The sequence below is a fragment of the Urocitellus parryii genome, chromosome 1, assembly GCF_045843805.1.
Source record: "Urocitellus parryii isolate mUroPar1 chromosome 1, mUroPar1.hap1, whole genome shotgun sequence".
In the NCBI taxonomy this organism is placed as follows: Eukaryota; Metazoa; Chordata; class Mammalia; order Rodentia; family Sciuridae; genus Urocitellus; species Urocitellus parryii.
This window is the reverse complement of record NC_135531.1, coordinates 146494667-146516007: the sequence shown is the minus strand read 5'-3', so window position 1 is coordinate 146516007 and position 21341 is coordinate 146494667. Positions and strand designations below refer to the sequence as shown.

The 21341-nt window shown below is 37.1% G+C and overlaps 1 protein-coding gene across 1 annotated transcript in view; it reads left to right on the top strand.

Moving 5' to 3' along the window:
* Positions 1-7359: 7359 nt before the first annotated feature.
* The window catches only part of Rnf145 (ring finger protein 145), a 38831-nt gene continuing 24849 nt past the window's right edge, over positions 7360-21341 (top strand). Inside the window, exons 1-3 of the mRNA XM_026395377.2 lie at positions 7360-7552; positions 13864-14081; positions 18280-18388. Of these exons, the coding sequence (XP_026251162.1) occupies positions 13898-14081; positions 18280-18388 (293 nt within the window). The 5' untranslated portion in view covers positions 7360-7552; positions 13864-13897. The remainder of the gene's footprint in view (positions 7553-13863; positions 14082-18279; positions 18389-21341) is intronic.

The window sequence follows — 21341 nt, the reverse complement described above, 5'->3', positions numbered from 1 at the left end:
CAAGACTTCCTGGGACTGGTGGTGTAACTCAGTGGTAGAGTGTTTTCCTAAAATGCCCAAGGCTCTGGATTCCATACCCAGCATCACATAAAATAGACCCCTTTTTAAGCTAGTGTCATTGAAAGTTTTGTATCAACCTAGGCTAAACACAAACCTGTGGGCTGGAATAAAAAGCTCAAAAGCAGGTCCAGATAGAGAGGCATACTCAACTTTTGACAGAAATGGCATTGAGGAACAAGGGGAAGAGAGGTATAAAACAAGGCTTACACATAAAAAATATTAAATTCATACCAAGAATTTATATTCATCAAAAGATACCATTTTGGGAATGAAAAAGGCAGTTACAGTAAAGAGTTTGCAGTGTCTTTAACTGACCAGAGACTTGCATTCAGAATACACACAAAGAGTTACAAAACATTCAAGAAGCAAAAGACAAATAATCCAAGAGAAAATTGGGTAAGAGCCTTGAGCAACTCACAAAAGAGGATATTTAAAAGGCTGGTAAACATGAAAAAAACTCAACCTTTTTAGCAATTAGTGAAATGCAAGTTAAAAACCCACTAGAATGGCTAACACTAAAAGGATTGTCAATACCAATTACAGGTTACAGAGCAACAAAAACTGCCAAAGATCGCTGTTGGGAGTGTACATTGGTGCAAACACCTTGGAAATCAGCAGAAGACAAGCAGCCCTGTGTACACATAGGCACACAGCAGGAAGACAAGCCTCAAACGTCAGAAGCAATGTAAATTATAATAACTCCAAACTGGAACTTTACTGTTCATGAACCTAGTGTTCATAAATAGTAGAAAGAATAAATAAATAGTGTTGTATTCCTATGAAGGAAATCTATACTGCAACAAACAAGAACATAATTAAATCTCATGATGTTAAGCAGAAAAAGCTCACCACAAAACAGCACATGACACCTAATTCGGTTTTTATAACATCCAAGAACAGGTGAAACTAAATCATGGGGTTCAGGGATTCATATTTAGATGGTCAAAGGAAAGGAAGTAACTGCATCAAAGTCGGGAAAAGAGTTGCCTTAGGGATTAGTGAAATAGTTGTGAATGAGAATGGTGGGTGAGATGTTTCCAAGGTATCCCCAAGCTTCCCTTTTTGGATAGTGGTTAAATGGTTGGGTTTTATAACAGCATTTTAAGCTGTACAATAATGTTTTATGAACTTAGCATTATTATTACTATTAGTTACTATTTTATCTTCAGAGTATATGACATTCGAGGGTAAGTGATGAGCAAATTAAGAGAACCGAATTGCTTGGGACTCTTTAAGCAGCAAACAACAAAGTATAGCCTAAACTGAAATAAGCAAAAAAAAAAAAAAAAAAAAAAAAAAAAAAGTAATGTATTGGCTAATATAATTAAAGGGGGGTGGGTAAACATCTTGGCTTCAGATGAAGATGAGATCAATACTCACACGCTGTGACCAGGTTCTGGTTTCTTTTTATGTCTCCAGATTACAAACAATCCCTATGTTACAAGGATTTTGATGTATGGATTTTTAAAAATGATAGCACGAAAGCAATATGTGTTACATAGGAGCTGTATTTTGAAGTTTGAATTTGAGCTAGTGCTAGGTGGTATGGTCCCGAGCAGCTGCACTGAGCCAAAGCTCCAGCCAGCCATGAGATCATGAGGGTGAACACTCCACAGTGTTCTGTGTAGCTAAGCGAGGATGTTTGGTAGGTAAAGTGCATTCAATGCACTTTTGATTTACAATATTTTTTTACTCAAAAAGGGTTTATCGGGATGTAACCATATTGTAAGATGAGGGGCATCTGTATTGCCCTCCTCTTTCAGGTCTAACAGAAAAGAGAGAATTTGTTCTCCCAACAGTTCAATCTAAAGCTCTGGTGTTTAGTCCCACTCTGATTGTCCTGACATGGGTCACCAGTCCTTCCTTGGACTAATCATTAAGGGAGATAAGATAATCTGGTTGATCTATCCATGGGCAATGGGCAATGGACCACATGACTATCATAATTCAAGGTAGCATTAGAAAAGGGAAAGAAAAATCAAAACAGCAGGGAGAAAGCCAACATGTCTTTGACAGTCAACATCATTCTGTTTAGTTGAATATCATCATGCATGAAAAACAACACAATTTTTTTTAACTACTCTTATCTCAGTCTTCATCAGAACTAAGACAAAGAAAGTAAGAAAGTGGCTGGGTAGGACAGAAATACACCAGCTAAGATTAAATCTGAAAACAACAACAAACATACTTTTTTTTTTTTCCTGCTGATATCAGAGATTCAAGTCACAAGTACTCAGATTGATTAAGAGCAAAGCTGGGGAATAGGGATGTGGCCCAGCTGAACTGAGGCAACAAGTAAAACTTCATTAGACTCTCAGTGGGAGAAAAAGTTGTAAGCAATATGTAGAGGACAACTCAGAAAACTTGAGTATTGGCTGAACAGTAGAAGATTTAGGGAATTACCCTTTATTTCCTTAGGTAATTGATCATTTGGGAGAAAGCTCTTACTTTTAGAAGAGGCAAGCTAGAATACTTAGGGATGGAGTGTGTTGATACCTACAGCTACTCTCAAATAGCTTAGCAACACACACACACACACACACACACACACACGCACACAGAGCAAATATGCAAAATTTAATAATAGTTGTATCCAGATGATGTGTATATGGATGGTCATTATAGATTTTTCTGTATGTAAATGTTGGGGAAATAAAAAATTATTTTCAGGAAAATCTGAAAAATTCAGCCTTCGTCCTCCAAAAAGGAAAAAAAATGCTGATTTATTTCTTTACTGTCTCCTCCTAAGATCTCAGATATTAGTTCTGTACTAGGTGGAAAGAGATAAAATTATTGGGTATTAAAATAATATAAAAGGGGCTCTGGTTGTAGCTCAGCGGTAGCATGCTTGCTCAGCACATGTGAGGTACTGGATTCAATCCTCAGCACTACATAAAAATAAATAAATAAAGGTATTGTGTCCATCTACAACTAAATTTTTTAAAAAAATACTATAAGCTCTATTGCTTTTCCAATTATCCATGAAAAATATTTATTCATCACCAACTATGTGCATGTATCTCTTATTGTTAATAGGGTATTACAGTTTCATTTCTGGCATTATTACAGAATAAAAGTTGTCAACCAAATATAAAAGAAGGAGAACTAATACATTTAGGGAGGGCTTACTTTGTATGAGGAATATTAGCACATCTCATTGCATTTATTTTTCATAAAAACCAAGTGAAGTAGATACTACTATCCTTCTTGTTTTACAGGTGACAAATGGAGGTGTTTGTAAGTTGGCCCACGGTCCCACAGCTAACAGGTAGGAGGTAACTGAATCTAGGAGTGAATGAATCTCTTCTCTTACCGTGCTGGTGGGAATGTAAAATGGAGGAGTTGATTTGGAAAACAGTCTGGCAGTTTTTTAAAAAGTTAAACATAGCTGGGCACAGTGGCACACGCCTGTAATCCCAGCTGCTGAGGATGCTGAGACAGGAGGATTGCAAGTTCAAGATCAGCCTTAGGAATTTAGCAAGGCTCTAAGCAACTTAGTGAGAGCCTCTCTCAGAATAAAAATTAAAAGGACTGAGATGTGGTTCAGTGGTTAAACCTCTGGGTTCAATCCCCAGTGTCAAAGAAAGAAAAAAAAAAGTTAAAAATAAAGTCACCATATGACCCAGTAATTCTGTTAAGTATAGGCTTAAGATACTCAAAAATTTATGCACTAATGTTCATAGCAGCATTATTTGTTAAAGCTCCAGAGATAAAAAAAAAAACTAAATGTTCATCACCTGATGAATGGATAAATACAATGTGGTACATCCATACAATAAAATTGTATTTGGCAAGCAAAAAAAAAAAAAAATCAAGTATTAAGTATTCATAAGACTACACATAGATGGATCTCAAAAATATTACACTAAGTGAAATAAACTGAATACAAGTGAGTACATAGTATATGATTCTACTTAGATGAAAAGTCCAGAACTGGCAAATTTATGAAGACAGAAAGATTAGTGATTGCTTAGAGCCTAAGGGGAAGGGAGAGATAGTGCTGTTAATGGATACATTACCCTCTGAGGGGGAAGTTAGGATGGAATGTTCTAAAAATTTATTATGGTAATGGTTGTACAACTCTGAACATATTAAAAATCACTGAATTGTATACACTTTAGAATAGGTGGATTCTATATTATGTGAGTTAAGCTGTTTTCATATATATATCCATATATTTTCATATATACAATATATATGAAAGAGTAAATTTTCCTTTATCACACTGTGTTGTCTAACAGAACTACAATTTTCTTTATAAACTTGGTTTTTAAAATCAGATCATGAGGGTAGCCAGGTTGAATGGGTCCTTTCAGACTGTTCTAGACAGTTGATTACTGAAATGAATCTTTTTGAATGTCCAGTTATCTGAATTGGAGAAAAACCTCAAAATGCTCAGAAAATATTAGGGATGAAGAAAGCAGGGAATGAATTGATACATGGAAATTCTTTTTGCCCCAATATTCTCAATGAAGGCTATCCACATTTTTTGGATTTTGGTTTCATCCTGTGATTCTGTTTTAGGAGATCTTGTCTCTGGGTCCAGAAGCCAGTGCATACAGAGCTGACCACCAATTACCTGCAGATTTGCATAAAAAAAAAGAGGAGAGAGAGAGAGAGAGAGAGAGAGAGAGAGAGAGAGAGAGACTATTGATTATCTGTAATAGTTGGTTCTGTAAGTATTTCAGGAACTAGTTCTTTGGACTGACTGGAATTGTGGCAAATTCACACTGTGTTAAACTTCCTTTTTTTTTTTTTTTTTTCTTTTTCTTTTTCCTTTTTTTTTGGCTGGGGATTGAATTCAGGGGCACTTTCTCACTGAGCCACATCCCCAGTCGTTTTTTTTTTTTTTTTGAGAGATAGGGTCTTGCTAAGTTGTTTAAGGCCTAATTTGCTGAGGCTGGTCTTGAACTTTTGATCCATCCTGCCTCAGCTTCCCGATTGCTGGGATTACAGTCATGTGCCACCACACCAGGTCTGACTTTTGACTTAATGTTGGACGCATTTATGGAGTCAGACACTAAGCTTGTGTGCCATGAGATCACATGTCACATGCATTTATGAGAAAGGAAGATAACCTTGGGAATCCTGAATGCATAAACTTGGTTTTTAAAATCAGACCTTTTAAAATCACTGCCATTTCCCAGTCTTAACACTTCTTTCCTTCTAGAAACCTGGGCTAGTTCCTTTTATGACCAAGCTGTGGCATTTGGGCAATTCCTTAAGTTTGTTTTAAGTATTTGCAGTAAGTTTAGCTCCTGTGTTTTCCTGACTGGGGTGGGTTTGGGTATCTCCAGGAAGTAGTTCTACTTCTCTCTCTCGGCTTGCTCTCTTCTGTTTGAGTGGCCCACTCTCCACACCCCTGCCCCCCTTCTTCTTTCCTTGTCTTTTCTTTTTCAGTTTGATTTGGTTAATTGCTTCTGCACTGTGGTGCTTTCCCAAAACTGGATTAGCAGCAACATAATAGCAGTAACCCTTTAATTACCAGAGTAATTTTCTTTACACATTGTTTTGAACTTCAGCATTTATAGATAGCTGCTGTAAAATTCAAAGGTAAAATGATAGGTGACTGTTTCCTGCTTTTACAAGGACCTACAGAGAGTGTTTTTAAAGCGGTGAGAACTGAGACAGGCCTCTCCTCCATTTAAATAAATTACAAATCCAATGACAATACTAAAGTAATATTTTCAAGATTCTTCAATCTAACTAAGAATGATAAATAAATCAAATGATGATTTAGTGTTATATATGATTTCTTTGTAATCTGTTTCTGACCTTCTGTCTTCTTGAACTGCAATAGTAAAATTGTTAAAACAGAAGGAATGAAGGTGAAGGCCTTGCTATCTTGGGCAGTTTCCTATTCCAATCATTAGTCATGTAGCCTCTGTAATTTCTTACTAGGCTATATAAAGACTCATAAAACTGCCTCTTTGTGATATGACAGGCTTAATGATTATCTTAAAGTGGTCTAAGGCATCTGGATAAAAAGGTGGTTATAAAGAGTGATGAACACAGTTCTCAAAATATTTAAAACTTGATTTCTAAGAGCTGTCCAGCTGGTAGAAGGCAAGTTACTCTGAATCTGGTTGACTGATTCCTATAGGATCACATTTTCTATTTATGTAGAGCTTGCTTATACAACTTTGGCAAGACATAGGATGTTCAGAATTGAGGGGAAGTGCCATTTATAGTGCAGAGGACAGGTCACACTAGTTTCTAGTGGAAACCTGCTCTCCAAGGACTATCCAAAAAATAGCAACAACAGTGGAGGGATTGTGGAAGATCCTGGTGAGGCTAGGCAATAGATCTAGAAGTCTTGCTAAAGCCCAGCAACTAGTGACATCCTTGATGTGTTCCGTAACACAACACGCTTCAGGCTAGCATTGTGGGCAAGGTTCAGGCCCTAATAGCACTGACATTTATGGTAGGAATGCTCATTATTGTTTGAGCAGAACAAATGGATTTCCTCTATGTTGAGGAGAGTATGTGTACACCAATCAGTTTTTAGACTTGTACCAACAGACAAGACAAACCCACAAACATGATTTCATACTATAGTGAAATTATTTGAACCAAACACAGGAATCAGAGTGTTCAAACAAAAGATACTCAGTGAACAATTGCAACTCATTTATTCAGCTCCATCATTCAAGCTCTTATTTCACAGAGGTTTATTGAGTGCCCCTTCGGTAGTGGGCCCTGCTGAGTGATCACGGACATGGTCCCAAGGGCGTTGATAGTCTAGTCTTATGAGAGAGGGAGTCTAAAAAAAAAAAAAAAAATTCTTGCATGCATCTTTGTTACCGAGATTGCACCGGGAATGGACCAGCCCTTCACATTCTCTCCCACGTGGTCCCGGCAGGTGAGCGTGGGTGTGAGCGCGTGCGGCTCTTGGTGTTTGGGCAGTGTGCGAGAGCACGTGTGTCAGAATGGCGCGTGTCACAGTGCGGTACCGGTGTCGCCGTGGTACGCGTCTCCATAGCTGCCCCAGCCGGCTGTGTAGGTCGGGAGAAGCTTGTGTCTCCCGCCCGGGTACCGCAGGCGGCACGGGAACCACCCAGCGCGCGATTGTGAGTGAGCGTGGGCGCGCGGGGGGCGGGGCGCGGGGCGCGCCGCGCTGGCGGTGCCGCGCGCAGGCGCAGAGCGCGGGAGCCGGGCCAGCCACCGCAGAGCGCCGGGGGCGGGAGGAGCGAGCGCAGGAGGCCATGGCTGCCGCTGCCGCCGCCGGCTGCTAAGGGGCTCAGCCGGTGAGCGCCTGCCGCTACGGACGATGGTGACCGCACGGGCTGGGCCGCTGCCGCCGCCGCTGCCTCCGCCTCCCAAGAAGCCGCAACCAAGGCCCGGCGCCGAAGAGCCGCCGCTGTGAGCCGCGGCGTCCCGGCCCCCTCCGCCACCGCCTGGAGAGGACAGGAGGGCAGGCAAGAGAGCCGGGGAGTTGCGGAGACTGTCAGCCAGCAGCGCCATCCCGCTGGGAGGGAGGCTGCAGCCAGAGGTGACTGTGCCGCCCAGCCCCATCGCATCCCAGCGCCCCCGCCCGCTTCCCTGGTCTCCCCTCCCCTCCCCCATCCGGTCGCCCGCTCCTTCCTCTTCTCCCCCTTCGCTCCTTCCCGGCTCACCTCCCTCCTCCTCTTCCTGGCCTCTGCGGGGTCCACCTCTCCTCTAAACCCGCGCCCCATGCCTCTCATCCTTCAGCCCCTCCCGCGGTCCCAGGGCCCCGACCGGCCCCTTCCGACTCTGCTTCCCTCCCGGAGCCCAGCGCGGGGCCCCCTCCTCCCTCTCCGAGGCCGCGGCCGCAGCCTCCCCACCCTCGCATCTCTTCGCCTCTCCAGCGCCTGGAGATGCCCCTCACATTCCTGAGATGCCCTCACTCTGGGTTCTCTCCGTTAGCCTCTCCAGCAGTCCATTTCAAGGCCTTTTCCAACTCCTTTCCTGAACTACCCGTTCCCAGCTCCTTTTCTGCAGATTCTGTTTCCAACTTTACCTCTCAGCATCTTTGTCCACTTTGCCTCCAGGCTTCCCTCCCTCTCTACCTTCGCCTTTGCCCTTCATTCGTGTACCCAGCCCCAGACTGCACGCGTCCAGGCAGCTTAAGAATTAGGGGTGCAGACAGGCCTGCCAAGAGTGGGGACCCGTCGCTTTGCATCCCGTCTGTCAGTACCCCCCCCCCACCCCTTTTTAACAGTAAGAGAGCTGCTGCTCATGCCTTTCTTTTTGTACCCTCGGTTTCCTCTCGTGCTGGCTGTTCCTCGGGCCTCCCTCTCCATTTCTGCTTTGCACACCCAAGAACCCCGAGATTTAAGCCCTCCCTTGTGGCATGAGTACCCAGTCTGTACGGAAATTATGAACTTTGCTCGCATCTTAGTCGCAGGCCTTTTGTTGTGTGGCGCGGCAGAGCCTGCACCCTTGGCTAGACAGGAGGGGGGCTCCCGGGCCTCTTTCCTGGCAGAGTTTTTGCTGAACGTAATCCCCTAGCCCCGGGGCGGCCGCAGCCGCGTTGTTGCTGCTGCTGCTGCTGCTGCTGCTGCGCTGCCTGCTTGCCGCGAGCTGGCTTGGGGTTACTATAGTTCAAGCGCATCTGAGATCAGCAGGCGTGGGGGGAGGAGGTGCGGGGAGAGGAAGGGGCCTTCGCAATGAGAAAGCATCAAAGATTAATGGATGGCTTTGCATCAGAGTCTGCAGTAAACAGGAAACTAGTCTGAAAGGAAAGGAGGACTGTGTCTTTTTTATTTTTTAAAATACGGAGTGTGCAGTTCTGTTGAATCTTGAATCATGCCCAAAAGGATGAGCTGTCGGTGCTGCAGTCGTGACCCAAGCTGAGCGCCCGATGGCAGAGGTAGCACTTTTTATTTTCTGTCTGATCCTTAAATTAAAAAATGGCCCTTGTATTTCAGGGCGGACTCTTTGACGTACTGGGAGATGATAAGAAATCACAGAATTGCTAGTAGTTTATATGGAATTCAGGTATATATAAAGTTAGCTAGCAACGAGTGGGAGTGGGGAGGACCAGCTATATTTAAAACATGTGCCAATGCTTATGTAAGAAGTGCGTTCTCTTTCTTGATATCTCAGTTCTGGGCTGAGTTTAGGCTTTATCTTTACTCTTACATTTTCAGGTCTTATCATCCTAACAGATGGACAGTCAGAAAAATCTGTTTCTTAAGATCAGTTTGGGGGCCTGGGTTGTGGCTCAATGGCAGAGCGCTTGCCTAGCATGTGTGAGGCAATGGGTTCCATACCTGGCACCACATTAAAATAATAATAATAATAATAAAATAAAATACAGGTATTGTCTATCTATAACTAAAAAAATATTTTAAAAAAAGATCAGTTTGGTTGATGGTAGAATTTTCTTTTTTTAACAGGTTGGGACAAAGCAAGGAGATTAATGATAAATGACTTTTTTTTTTTTTTCCTTTTGGTGTGGGAAAAGGGTGTAGAAACTTCCAGTCTAATTTGCCTATATTATCAATTATCTAATTATCTAAATTGTTAGTAGCCTTACATTGAATCTTGTGTCGGTCTTATTTCTGCTTTGTCTTTTTAAAAGGGAGTTTAGGAGATGTGGGATACTGTTAATTTTTTTGGTAAGATCATATTTTCCATTTCTGTTTCTTATTTAACATGTGTTTTCAGCGGAGACCAACTGTGACTTTAAAAATCTACCTTTTTTAAATTGTTTAGGATGGTTTGTTTGATTTCTTCACATTCAGAAACCAAAATGTGATACTCAGGAAATTATAGAAAGAGGGTCCTTGTGTTTCCTAACCCACAAATCTGAATGGTAAACTGGACATTATACTTATACAAGACATTACTGTGTTTGTAAGTACCATTGCTGTTACCAAGTCTGGGAAAGTAATCTCTTGAAATTGTTAAGGTCTTGTCTGTCTGGGCAGCATTTATTGAACCTTTCCTATGGTTTCTGGAAAGAAATGTTTTTGTTATTTGTTTTGAGCTGTTTTACTGTGTAAAGCATATTTAAGTCACATTTAGTTTATATTACTTGCAGAGACATCATGTTGGAGTATTATTTTATTTTCCCAGTTTTGACAGTTCAAGGAGAAAATTTTAAGATCTTGTGGGGATGGTAAAGCAGTGTAGAAAGTTTATAATTTGGTTTTGGCTGTATCAAACCTTTAAAATTGCTGTAAGCTCTGCTGTTTGTTTTCTAGGGTTATTTGGTATTGTTTTGGTTTTAAGAGAATTTTTGAATTCCCTCCAACTTTAGAAAATGCTCATTAGCCCTGTTTGACACTAAATTTGGTAAAAAACTAAATAAATTAGATTTGAATCAAACATTATAGAGGTATAATCTCTTCAGGAAACAAGATTCCATTTTTACTTCATGTTAATATAATAATAGTGATTTGGCAGGAATGAATGAATTTGTCTCAGGAAACAAGATAACTATTTCAGAGATTTGTGTAGATATCAGTTTGGTGTGTGGTACTAGACTGTAGTGTGCAGTGTTTGTGATGGTCTCCTGTCATGTGTACTTGTACTTAGGTTCAAAATGATGAGGTTTGGAAATGTGTTTTTTTTTACTAAATTATTTGCATTTTCTTACTTAAATACCACTCAGAAATAAATGAAACATTTAGTAATAAATTCATTATTAAATGAGCATACTTATTGCTATACAAGGTCTTTTTGTATATGTGTGAGATTGAACCTCTGGGGTACTCTATCACTAGGCCAACCCCTTCCCTCCCATCCTGCACCCCAAGTCCTTTTTGTTTTTGAGAGGGACTTGCTAAGTTGCCAAGGCTACTCTTGTAGTGCTCCTGCCTCAGCCTTCTAAATTTTGGGGAGTACAGATGTGTGTCACTGCACCCATCTCTAAGGTCCTTAAAGATTTGAGTCTTGTGTAGACTGGGCCATTATGGCATTTGAGGATCTGTCCTCTTGGATATTTTTGTACTGACAGCTTTAGAGATCCAGAGTTTTGTTTTATTTTCTCTTTTTGTTATATTTGTGAGGTAGGAGTTTAGGTAGAAATTAGGAGGGAACATGTACCATTCTGCTAATGGCCTTCTTTCATAAAGATGATCCCCTGTGAGGATTAGGGAAATGCTGTCATCCCCTGCTTGCTTAACTCCAGATTTCTAAAACAGGACTGATTATTTGTTTAGTTTTTTTTTTTCTTGACCCCTTTCAAAGCTCTGTAAATGGAGAAAGCAAGTACATTTTAAAATTATAAAACATTAAAAACAAGAAGACTCCAAATCAGATGAGATAAATATGTACTGCAAGTTATTAACTCATAACAGATTCCCCTTTTTTTGCAAAAATAAAAATAGAGGTTTACATTGGATTCTAGAATATGGAAAAACACATTTCCATTATAGTGTAAAGCCTGTCAGTGATGTTATTTTCTCAATACATGGTGATTTTTCACAAGTGGCTGGTTGATTGTGAAAAAAATCTATTATTCATATACTTTGAAATAAATTCCCAAGAGGGCATTGTGTTATCAGTTTGACCACCAAAGTAAATAGTTGTTTACTGTATATTTTCTGAAGTCATCCAAATGGCTTAAGTGCATTATACTTTCACCATCAATTTCTTTTTTTAATCCTACTCCCATGATAAAACAAAGATACTCTAGAAAACCTAGCAAACCAACAAATAAATAACAACAAAAAAATCACCCAGATCCACTTTTGAAAGGGACATTACAAAGAATATTTTAATATATTTTCCCTAGGATTTTTAAATTTTTATTTTTAATGCGGTGGTCCCTCAGTATTTTCAGAGGATTGGCTTTAGGACCATCATCAAATACCAGAATCTGTGGAAGCTTAAATCTGTCTTCCTTTTTCTTTTCTTTTTCTTTTTTTCTTTTTTTTTGCAGTACTTGGGATTGAACTTTGGGCACTTTACCGCTGAACTATATAGCCCTTCTTAATTTTTCATTTTCACTAGGTTGCCAAGGCTGGCCTCCAATTTGCAGTCCTCCTGCCTTAACCTCCCAAGTGTCTGTACTCCTGGCCTAAAATTCTTATATAAATTACATGCAACCTATGTACCTCTTCCTGTATACTTTAAATCATCTGTAGATTACTTTTAGCACCTAGTACAACATGAGTGCTATGTAAGTAGTTGCTGTGTTGTACCATTTAGGGAATAATGACAAGAAGGAGTCTGTGTGTATTCAATACAGGTATAATTTTTTCCCCCAGTAGTTTTGAGTTAAAATTAGTTGAATCCATGGATGTAGAATGTGGACATGGAGGGTCAACTTTAAGACTGAGCTTTCAGAAATGTAGTTTAGGTTTCTAAATGGTATAGTTTACAGTGAATGTTGGTTAGAGATTTAATTTTTCAGTGTTTTATATCCTCCTTGGGACACAATTGTTTGGTTTTGATTTTCACATTATTCTTTCTTGTGTAGGAAAAAATTTTAAAGTAAGCAAAATTACTGTATTTATCCATAAAAATGTTACTTACAAATTATTGGTACTATATACCTATGTAAAACACTTGGGTTAAGGGAATGATTGATATATGAACTTTAAAAAACTAAGTTCAGATGCTTTTGAGTTTCAACAAAATCTGAGCTAGGAAGTTATGAAAATTGGAGGGTAAGATGGAAATACTGACAAATATTTCACCATAGCATAGCAATCTGTCACTATAATTTTCTTCAGAAATAAATGTTTTCATTTATCCTGTAATGTCTGAAATTACTGCCAAAGCTAGAAATGTGTTTAGCTTTCTTAGCAGAATTCTTAAAAGGATATTGTCAGAGCCAACAATCCAGAAATTATCTTTACTTTTTAAATTGTCCTTTACCCACTTTTATTTGTTCTCTTATAATTCTTGGATTAATTTGTAGTTCTACTACATGAAATAGGATTATACTGAATTGTCCTTTTAAGATCCTAATAACTGCTTTTCATTTTCTCCCCACCCTTTTGCTTTTTTCCTTCTTTCCATTCTCTGAATACTTATCAACCTCTAAGCAGAGAGACCTTGCAGACCCAGTGCCTAGCTTCTTCTATGTGCCTGCATGTCTGTGTATCAAGGGAAGAATTTGATAAGCATTCTTTTCCCATCTTTGAAAAGAGATTATGGGAATCTTGGACTAAAATTTTCCTTTAATGATTTAAGGAAACATTATTGCAAATAATGTTTCTTTTACCTGTATCTTCATATTGAATTTGCTGGAGTTTAAATTTAGTACTTCAGTTTTGATTTTAAGTAAGGAAAAGGATAGACTGTAAGATGAATAGCTTAGGCAAGCTTTCTAATGTTCAAAAGTTTCTCTCTTTTTTAAAAAAAAAATTCAATAATTGCATAGGAGTGATTTTTTTCCCCCCAAATTCATTGGAAAAAAGGTAGAGTATCCTTACAGGGAGTTTTGTTACTAAGTGCCTATATTTGAAGTTAGTGACTTTTTAAAAAAATAGGTTTTGAGGTCTGAACATTTTAATCAGAATTTTAAGTTTGGGCATATCTCAAAATATCACTGTGAAAACACAATACAAGTTTATTTCATGCATAGCTAGGCATGGAGATAGGACTAAGGAGGTGGGGGTGGGCTTTTTGTTTTTTTATTTTTGTGGTGGTATAGGGGATTGAACCCAGGGGTACTTTGCTATAAAACTACATGCCTAGTCTCATTTATTTATTTATTTTTAGTTTTGAGTCAGGAGTCACCCAAATAACTGGGATTACAGGCATGTGCCATGGTGCCTGGCTTAGTTTTTATATAGTATGTGACAGTCCTTAATATTCATAAGAACATGTCTTAAAATTATTTGTGCCAATTTATTTTTATATATGTCTTCTTTATTTTAGTTCTGCTCCAAGAAAAAAACAAAAACAAAAAACCATGGCTGCAAAGGAGAAACTGGAGGCAGTGTTGAATGTAGCCCTGAGGGTACCCAGCATCATGCTGTTGGATGTCCTCTACAGATGGGATGTCAGCTCCTTTTTCCAGCAGATCCAAAGAAGTAGCCTCAATAACAACCCTCTTTTCCAGTATAAGTATTTGGCTCTTAATATGCATTATGTAGGTAAGTGTCTGCATCACATTTTCTGTGACCTCATTGTAAACATTCTGATGTATGTCTTTCTGCGTTGTGAATTTAAGTAAAATGAGGTTCAGTTACATAAAGATGACTGTGATATAGTCATTAAAGAATGTTTATGAATCTTGTTTATAGTTCTTGTCTTACCATTGCATATGAATTACTAGGACTAGAAGAAAGCAAGCAGTGTTGGATTTATTTTATTAGATAAAACCAAAGGCAGAAGAAAAGATTTTAGGTTTTAGTATGATTAAATGTAAAGAATGAAAAAATAGTTTTTCAGGCATTTGGTCCCTTCAAATTTGTCCTTATTTTCGCATTTGGTAGTAATTCAGAAAGTTGTTTAAAATGCAGTATTTCTTATTGTTCCTTGAGACAAATGAAACATTGCATTTAAAGAAAGAGCATTAATTTCAATTAAACGAAACATAGGAAGTTGTGCTATGATAAGATGTGAGGCTAGCCTGGGCAGCATAGCCAGAGCCTGTATCAAAAAGACAAAGCAAAACAAAAAAAAAAACAACAACTTTCTGGAGTTATAATTTATATGCTTTGAGGTTAGTGGTAAGGACAATGATGAGAGATTAAAGGAATTAAAGTAAAGAAACACAGGCATGAAAGTTAAATTGATCTAGAATAAGTCAGTACCCTTAGGTTTTAGTCAATTTTTAGTTTACATGTAATGAGCATTACATTCTTATTAACATTTCTGTTACATAACTCTGTATGTTTTGAATATTATAGCAGTTTGATGTTAATATTTTTATAATTGGAATTACTCATCATGCTACTGCAAGTATACCTTTTATCTGTAGAGGATTTTTTGAGATGAACCTTAGCCCTGAAAATGCCTTACAGAGGGTACCAGCTAAGCTATTGTAGGAAGAAGTATGGTGTTAGTAGAAAAGAGGTTACACTAGAAGTAGAACATTAGGGTTCAGTAAACTCATCCCTTGCAGGTGCACTACCTTGGAAGAATCTGAGAAATGAGAAGGTTCTTTTACTATAATTCTGAGCCCTTTATTAAAGGCTTTTATGTTAGCCAATTTATGGAAAGTAATTCCAGTCAGTAGTAGGAGAACAATTGGATACTTAGATATTTAGCTTACTCAGCAAAGTAATTCACACTTTAGTTTTAAAAATGTGCTTATCATATATGATTTCTGAAAAGATTGAAATATTTATTATAAAAATATCTGACTAAGAACTAGATACACTAATTTTAGAAATTAAATGGGTTGAATGGTAGAGTTGAAATTCATACTTTAGCTTATAACTTTGGGAACTCAACTGAACCTTATTAAGAGACACTTATTACATGTCATGGTAGAGTAAACCCAATCTCTTATCATTACTTTTACCACTAACCTCAGATATGAACAGATATTTTCAGCTTGAACAATTTTTTGGAGTAACCTTTGTTAAAGTATTATCTAATATTTATAAAATGCTTTTGTTAAAGTTCTTAATTTTTAAAATAGTAATGTTTTTGTTTTCAAAAACCAAAACATAAGAAAGTATTTCTTTCCTATCTCTGTTCCTCATCCACTAAGTTCTCAGTATGAGCCCCAACAAGTAGCTATTATTATTTCTTTGTGTATAACTCGAGATATTTTTATGTGTATATAAGTAAATATAAATATGTATTTTCCGTTTTTTGTAACAGATGTTACCTCTATACCTTGATTTTGTTTATGTATCTTGGAGCCAAAACTACTGCTTTTAAATAATCATGAAATAAAGTTTTGTACTGTTTTTGTTTTTGTTTGTTGATACTTTCCATTTTGGCAAATCTGAAGATTCTGAGTGAATGTTTTTTTTCTTTAAGTTTTAGAATTTAATCAATTAGAAAAGCCTTCCTCCTTCTTCAGTTAATAAAGAATTCTCTTATATTTTATCTTATTACTTTTATTGTTTTAATTTTTATGTTTAAATCTCTTGTCCACTTGAAATTTATCTGCATATACCATTGTTTTATAGATATTTTAATTTTTAGAAATAAATTTTAATTTAAATAACTGTTCTGAAGTTCCACCTATTTATTAATTTAGCCCATCTTTTCCCCAATGATTATAATATACTAAATTCTCACATATGTTTTGTTTCATTCCAAACCTTTCCCCTTTTCCTGTAGTATATGTGCCTATTTGTGGACTATTAGCATACTCTTATTTATTAAGGATTTAGATTATATTTTACTGATAGGATTAGTCCCTTTGTTTTTCTTTATTTCCTCTTCAGTGCTTTTATATCTCTACATGAACTTATCAGTCCTGTTACCCTAACAAAAAGTCCTATTGACAATTTTATTGAAATGGCACTATTATTTATAATTTTAAGTTCTGGTGAAGTGATAGTATAGGGGTGTTGTTCTCTGTGCAAGAAAACATAAAGCCTTCCTGTGGTCAAGATCTACTTTGAGTCCTTGAGTGCCTTACAGTTTTTTTCATATAGGTGTTGGACATTTTTGTTGGTGCCTCGGCATTTTGTCTTTTTTATTGCTATTGAATATGAACATTCTCTTGAAAGTGCCATCACTGAAATCATTAGTAACATAAAATGTAAAATTCAGACTTCATTGGCATCCTCATCCTGCGGACTTTTCTTATGTTTTTGAAGCCATTGACCACATTTTTTTTTCTGGAAAGGCCCCCCCCCCCAATCCTCCTCCACCCCCAGATTTTTTTCCTCTTTGGTCTCTTTTGATTCTTTTTTCTTTTTTTTTTTTTTCTCTTTAAACTTCTTTAAGTGTTGAAATTCCCCAGAATTTGTGTTCAGTTTTCATTTTTGGTTGCCAGGGTAATCTCAGTTTCCACTACAGGTCTCTGTCTTCACTTTGCACTGCCTTTTGATCATCCTGGTCTGGTGTTTGTGTTCCTCCATGACCCAAGGCACTCACTTTACACCACTATGGTGCTTATTGTGCTGCATTCTGAGGTCCTTCTGCTTATTTCTAGTCCCAGCTAGATATGAGTTCCTCAGTTGGAAAAGTGTTGTCTTCGTGGGTTCTTTGGCTAATCCTAGAGTGAATAGTGGTGCACATGCTCAGAAGTCAGGTTTTGAGTAGGAGTGAGAGGGATTTTGGGGAGTAAAAAAGATTGAGCTACCTTGTTGAGGGAGAAGAAATGGAGCTTAGTTTGTGCTTGTTGAATATGAGGACATTTAAGTGGGCTATATAAGATGTCCACTTAGAATAAGAAATAAGCATATGATTTTGCATATGCAGTAGGTTTTGGTAGCTATTTATTGGTAATATGTATCTGGAAAGGGATGTCAATACTCAAAGCAACAAAATAAATTCTTTGTGTCAGATCCTTTATAGAGAGAAAAGCAATTATTTGGGGATCAGATTTCCAGTGTTCATTGGAAAGTGTGAAAAGAAAGTGAAGGGGAGGAAAGTTAGAGAATAAAAGGAAATGCATTTCACAGAGCCAGAGAATAATAGAGTATTAAGGGTGTTGCTTTAGATGTGTGACCAACAATAAGCAGGCTATATTAATTTGACAAGAAGACAGTAGTGACTTCAAGTGTGAGAGTAAAGGGAATTTATAGATCGTAGAGGGAGAAATATATGGTCAGAAACTAGAAACCTTGGATACAGCTGGTTTGAAACATCTTTCAGTGGAACGAGAAAGATAGCTAATAGGAAAAGGAGAGAAATCACTGTGAAGGAGAAGTTGTTTCCAAGATGGGGGAGAGCTCTGCACATCCTTTGAAAGAAAGGCGAGGACTGGTGTCAAGCAGAGTAATTTGAAGGAGATGTAGAAGAGCAAGGATCTGGAGTCAGAGTAACGAATGGGATAGCCTTAGAAAAAGACATTGAGACTCCCATTTCTTCCTTGGCGACTAGAGAGATGAGAGAATTGATGTAAAACAAATAAGTAGATATTGAGGAAAGATAGATGATGACAGGAATCAAGTTGCACCTTGGTGTGCAGTATTTGATCATAAAGTAGAAAAATCTACACAGAAAATTACAAATGATGTATATTTTCAACAAGAACAAATCCATTATGATATTAAGGGTACTGAGTGAACTTTGGTAGTAAAATAAAAAAATGTCAGAAGTTCTTGAAACCTAACTGGGAAATACTTTATTTTAAGCTCTTTTCTAGTGTAATTAATTGGGGGATTAAATTAGAATTGTATTTTATTTAAATCTCTCTCTTAATTTCTGCTGCAGGTTATATCTTAAGTGTTGTGTTACTTACCTTACCCAGGCAGCATCTGGTCCAGCTTTATTTATATTTTTTGACTGCCCTGCTCCTCTATGCTGGACATCAAATCTCCAGGTAACAATGTGACACCTTTTTTGAAATGTCTGACTGAATTTATAACTTAATTTAAAGTTTTCTTTTGCCAATAAAATTGCTGATGAAAATGAATACTGTTAAGAAGCTAAGACTTTGGTAAGTATCTAAAAAACAGATCTTTTTGATACTTGTTTTCTAAATATGTATTTTCTAAATAAATATTCAGAATTAATAGCTGGGATTATGTTCAAATTTTATTTCCATTTAAAACCTTGAGTTTATAGGTAAGGATATTCTTGAACTTTTTTGTATTGTCTGAGAAAAACATTTTCTGTGACAGGCTATTGGAGCATGGAGCATCTTAACTCTGTATTTCTGAGCATTTTAGGAAGTCAACTTATTAATGTGTGGAATCCCTCTAAGCTGCAATTATATAGAGTGGGTGATTGATAGAAATAATTTGATAAGACTAATCATTTATCTTAGAATTTCTGCCTCTTCAACAATATTGTCACTTTACCTAGGTCTGCTAGACCTTAATTTTAAGACTCAGGTCAGCCAATGCATATGAGCTTCCTACCTTTGAAACATTGTCAAAATGTAGGTGAACCAAAAGTGACACCATAAATATAAATAAATCTGGACATATGTCTTTTGAAACTTAGGTTTCATGAACTGCGATTGAATTTTACTTACTGTAATAAAATACTCCCAATTCAGAGATGCGTGGCATTTAACTTTGTGTTACTACCTTTAACAGTCACCTGAAATTTTACCACACAGAGATAGATTTATTAATATTCTAGTGTTCTCTTCTAGTTTTTTCATACCTTCGTTTCTCACCATTTCAGTTGGAACAAAAGAGTAAGAATAATTATAATAATTAGTCAACTGGCTTTTGGCCCCTCTTGTAGATGCAGGCCCTCCTTCTTCCTTAATATTTTATATACTTAGCTCTCAAAGTTCTAGAGTAGCTTCCCTGAAACTCAAATCTTCTGCTTTTGTCTCTTCTTTTCCTACCTGGTTGACTTTCTTTGCTCAGTTTGGTCCCAGGAGGGTGATATTTTACTCTTTAATTTATGCCGCTATCCTTGCCCAGGGTATGCCATCTAATGTCAACATTGCAAATCTGGAGCTGCCAGAGTAGTGTTCAAATCAAGCTGTGTTCCACTTAACAACAGGCAGTGACCTTTGTTTTGTGTTATACATTTATGTCCTCAGAATGAAAACAATTTAAGTCGTTTCCAGTAGCATATTCATAGAACTTAACTAGACCAAGGGCCAGTACTGACTCAGACAAAATTTTGTCTTCATCCAGCACTACCAGCACCAGCCAATACACAGTTTGTATGTGATGCATTACTTGGATACCTCTGAACCTAAGCTCAGGTTCAAGGTGGAGACACTTCTCCATCTTTATTTGTTCATTTTTAAACAAAAATTCTATGTGTAGAGTATATGTAAGAGTTAGCATCTGAGCTCTGGATTTACCATCTTAGTGTGCAAATGAGTGCTTGGGCACATAAGAGCTTTTCACATAGTTTGTGGATGGGTGGATGCGTGGTTGGATAGGCTCAAATCCTAGGTTATTTATTTAGTGTTCTATAACCTTGGATATTACGAGAGAGAGAATCCTTATTTTCCTCACCTATAAAATGACACTCTCTTGAAGGACTGTTTTAAAATTCAATTAAGACATAAGTTTCTTAGCACAATTTCTGACATACAGTAAGTACTTAATGAATTTCATTCATATTATGTCTTGTTTTTAATCACACAACAATGTTTTGTGAGCATTTTAGTGCTTTAAAAAATGATTTCTTTAAATGATACAATTCCATGGTATAGTGATAAGTTGATAACTTTTTAGAATGGGTAAGATATTGATGATCAACAAGAAAATCTCAAAGCTGATGGTAGAGGTATTATAATTGTTGCTTTATTAGTTATAATTCTGGTTGAAAAACTATGAACCTGTCCTTTCCTTCATAATTTTTCCGTTTCCGTGTAGTTTAGTGGTATACTGATGACTAAATCTGTGTAGCTATATTTTTGTCTATAGTATCACCAATTCATGGATTTTTCAGAGAGGTCAAAATTGTTCTGTAAGGACACAAAGCAGCTTCTGAAGTTTAATAAAAACACTTTTTCTGACCATTCTTGGCAATTTCAACTTTTTAATTTATGGGAATTTTTTTTTTAATATTTAAAGTTTATTTTCATTGTTAAAACATTAAAATATAACAAGCAGTAAAAAATTTTTTAATAATGTTTGCGTGGGCAAAAATACTTCCTATTCTTATTTCATTTTCATCTTTATTAAAATCCTTTGCTATTTACAGATGAAAAATGAAGTAGGGACATTCCTAGACTTTAACTTAAATATAGGTTTTCTAATTTTTTCTTCAGTCATCTTCAGGAGACAGCATAATTAGTGGAAAGAAAATTAGTTTTAGGGTTAGTTTTACTACAGTAAATATGTTACCTCAGCAAATGACTTGTTTGACACTATAAACAGTGCTTATCTTAGAGTTTTGGTATTAAGTGAGTGAATTTCAAAGTATGGCACATTTTAGTATTTTTCCTCAGTATAATTTATACTGTATGGTGCTTTCTCACAAAATGTTAGAAAAGACATGCTGTCCTTGAATAATTCAAGACATGACTTTTAATAAATATTGAAGTTTGAACTTGCCATATTTATAAGATACTGAGACTATTTAAATTTAGAAGACTTTAGTTTTAAAAATATAATGGTTCAGATTTCATGGGGCAGCTTAATAACTGACTTTCTTTTTTTAAAAAAAAAAAGCTTTATTAAGATAAAATTTACATACCCCTTTATAGTATGTGGCTCATTGGTTTTTAGTGTTTGCAGAGTTGTGCAAACTATCACCAAAATCCATTTTAGATTTTTACTGCCCCATATGGAACTCTATATCCATTAACATTCACATCCTGTTTCCCACCACTCTCCTGTTCCCAGCTGTAG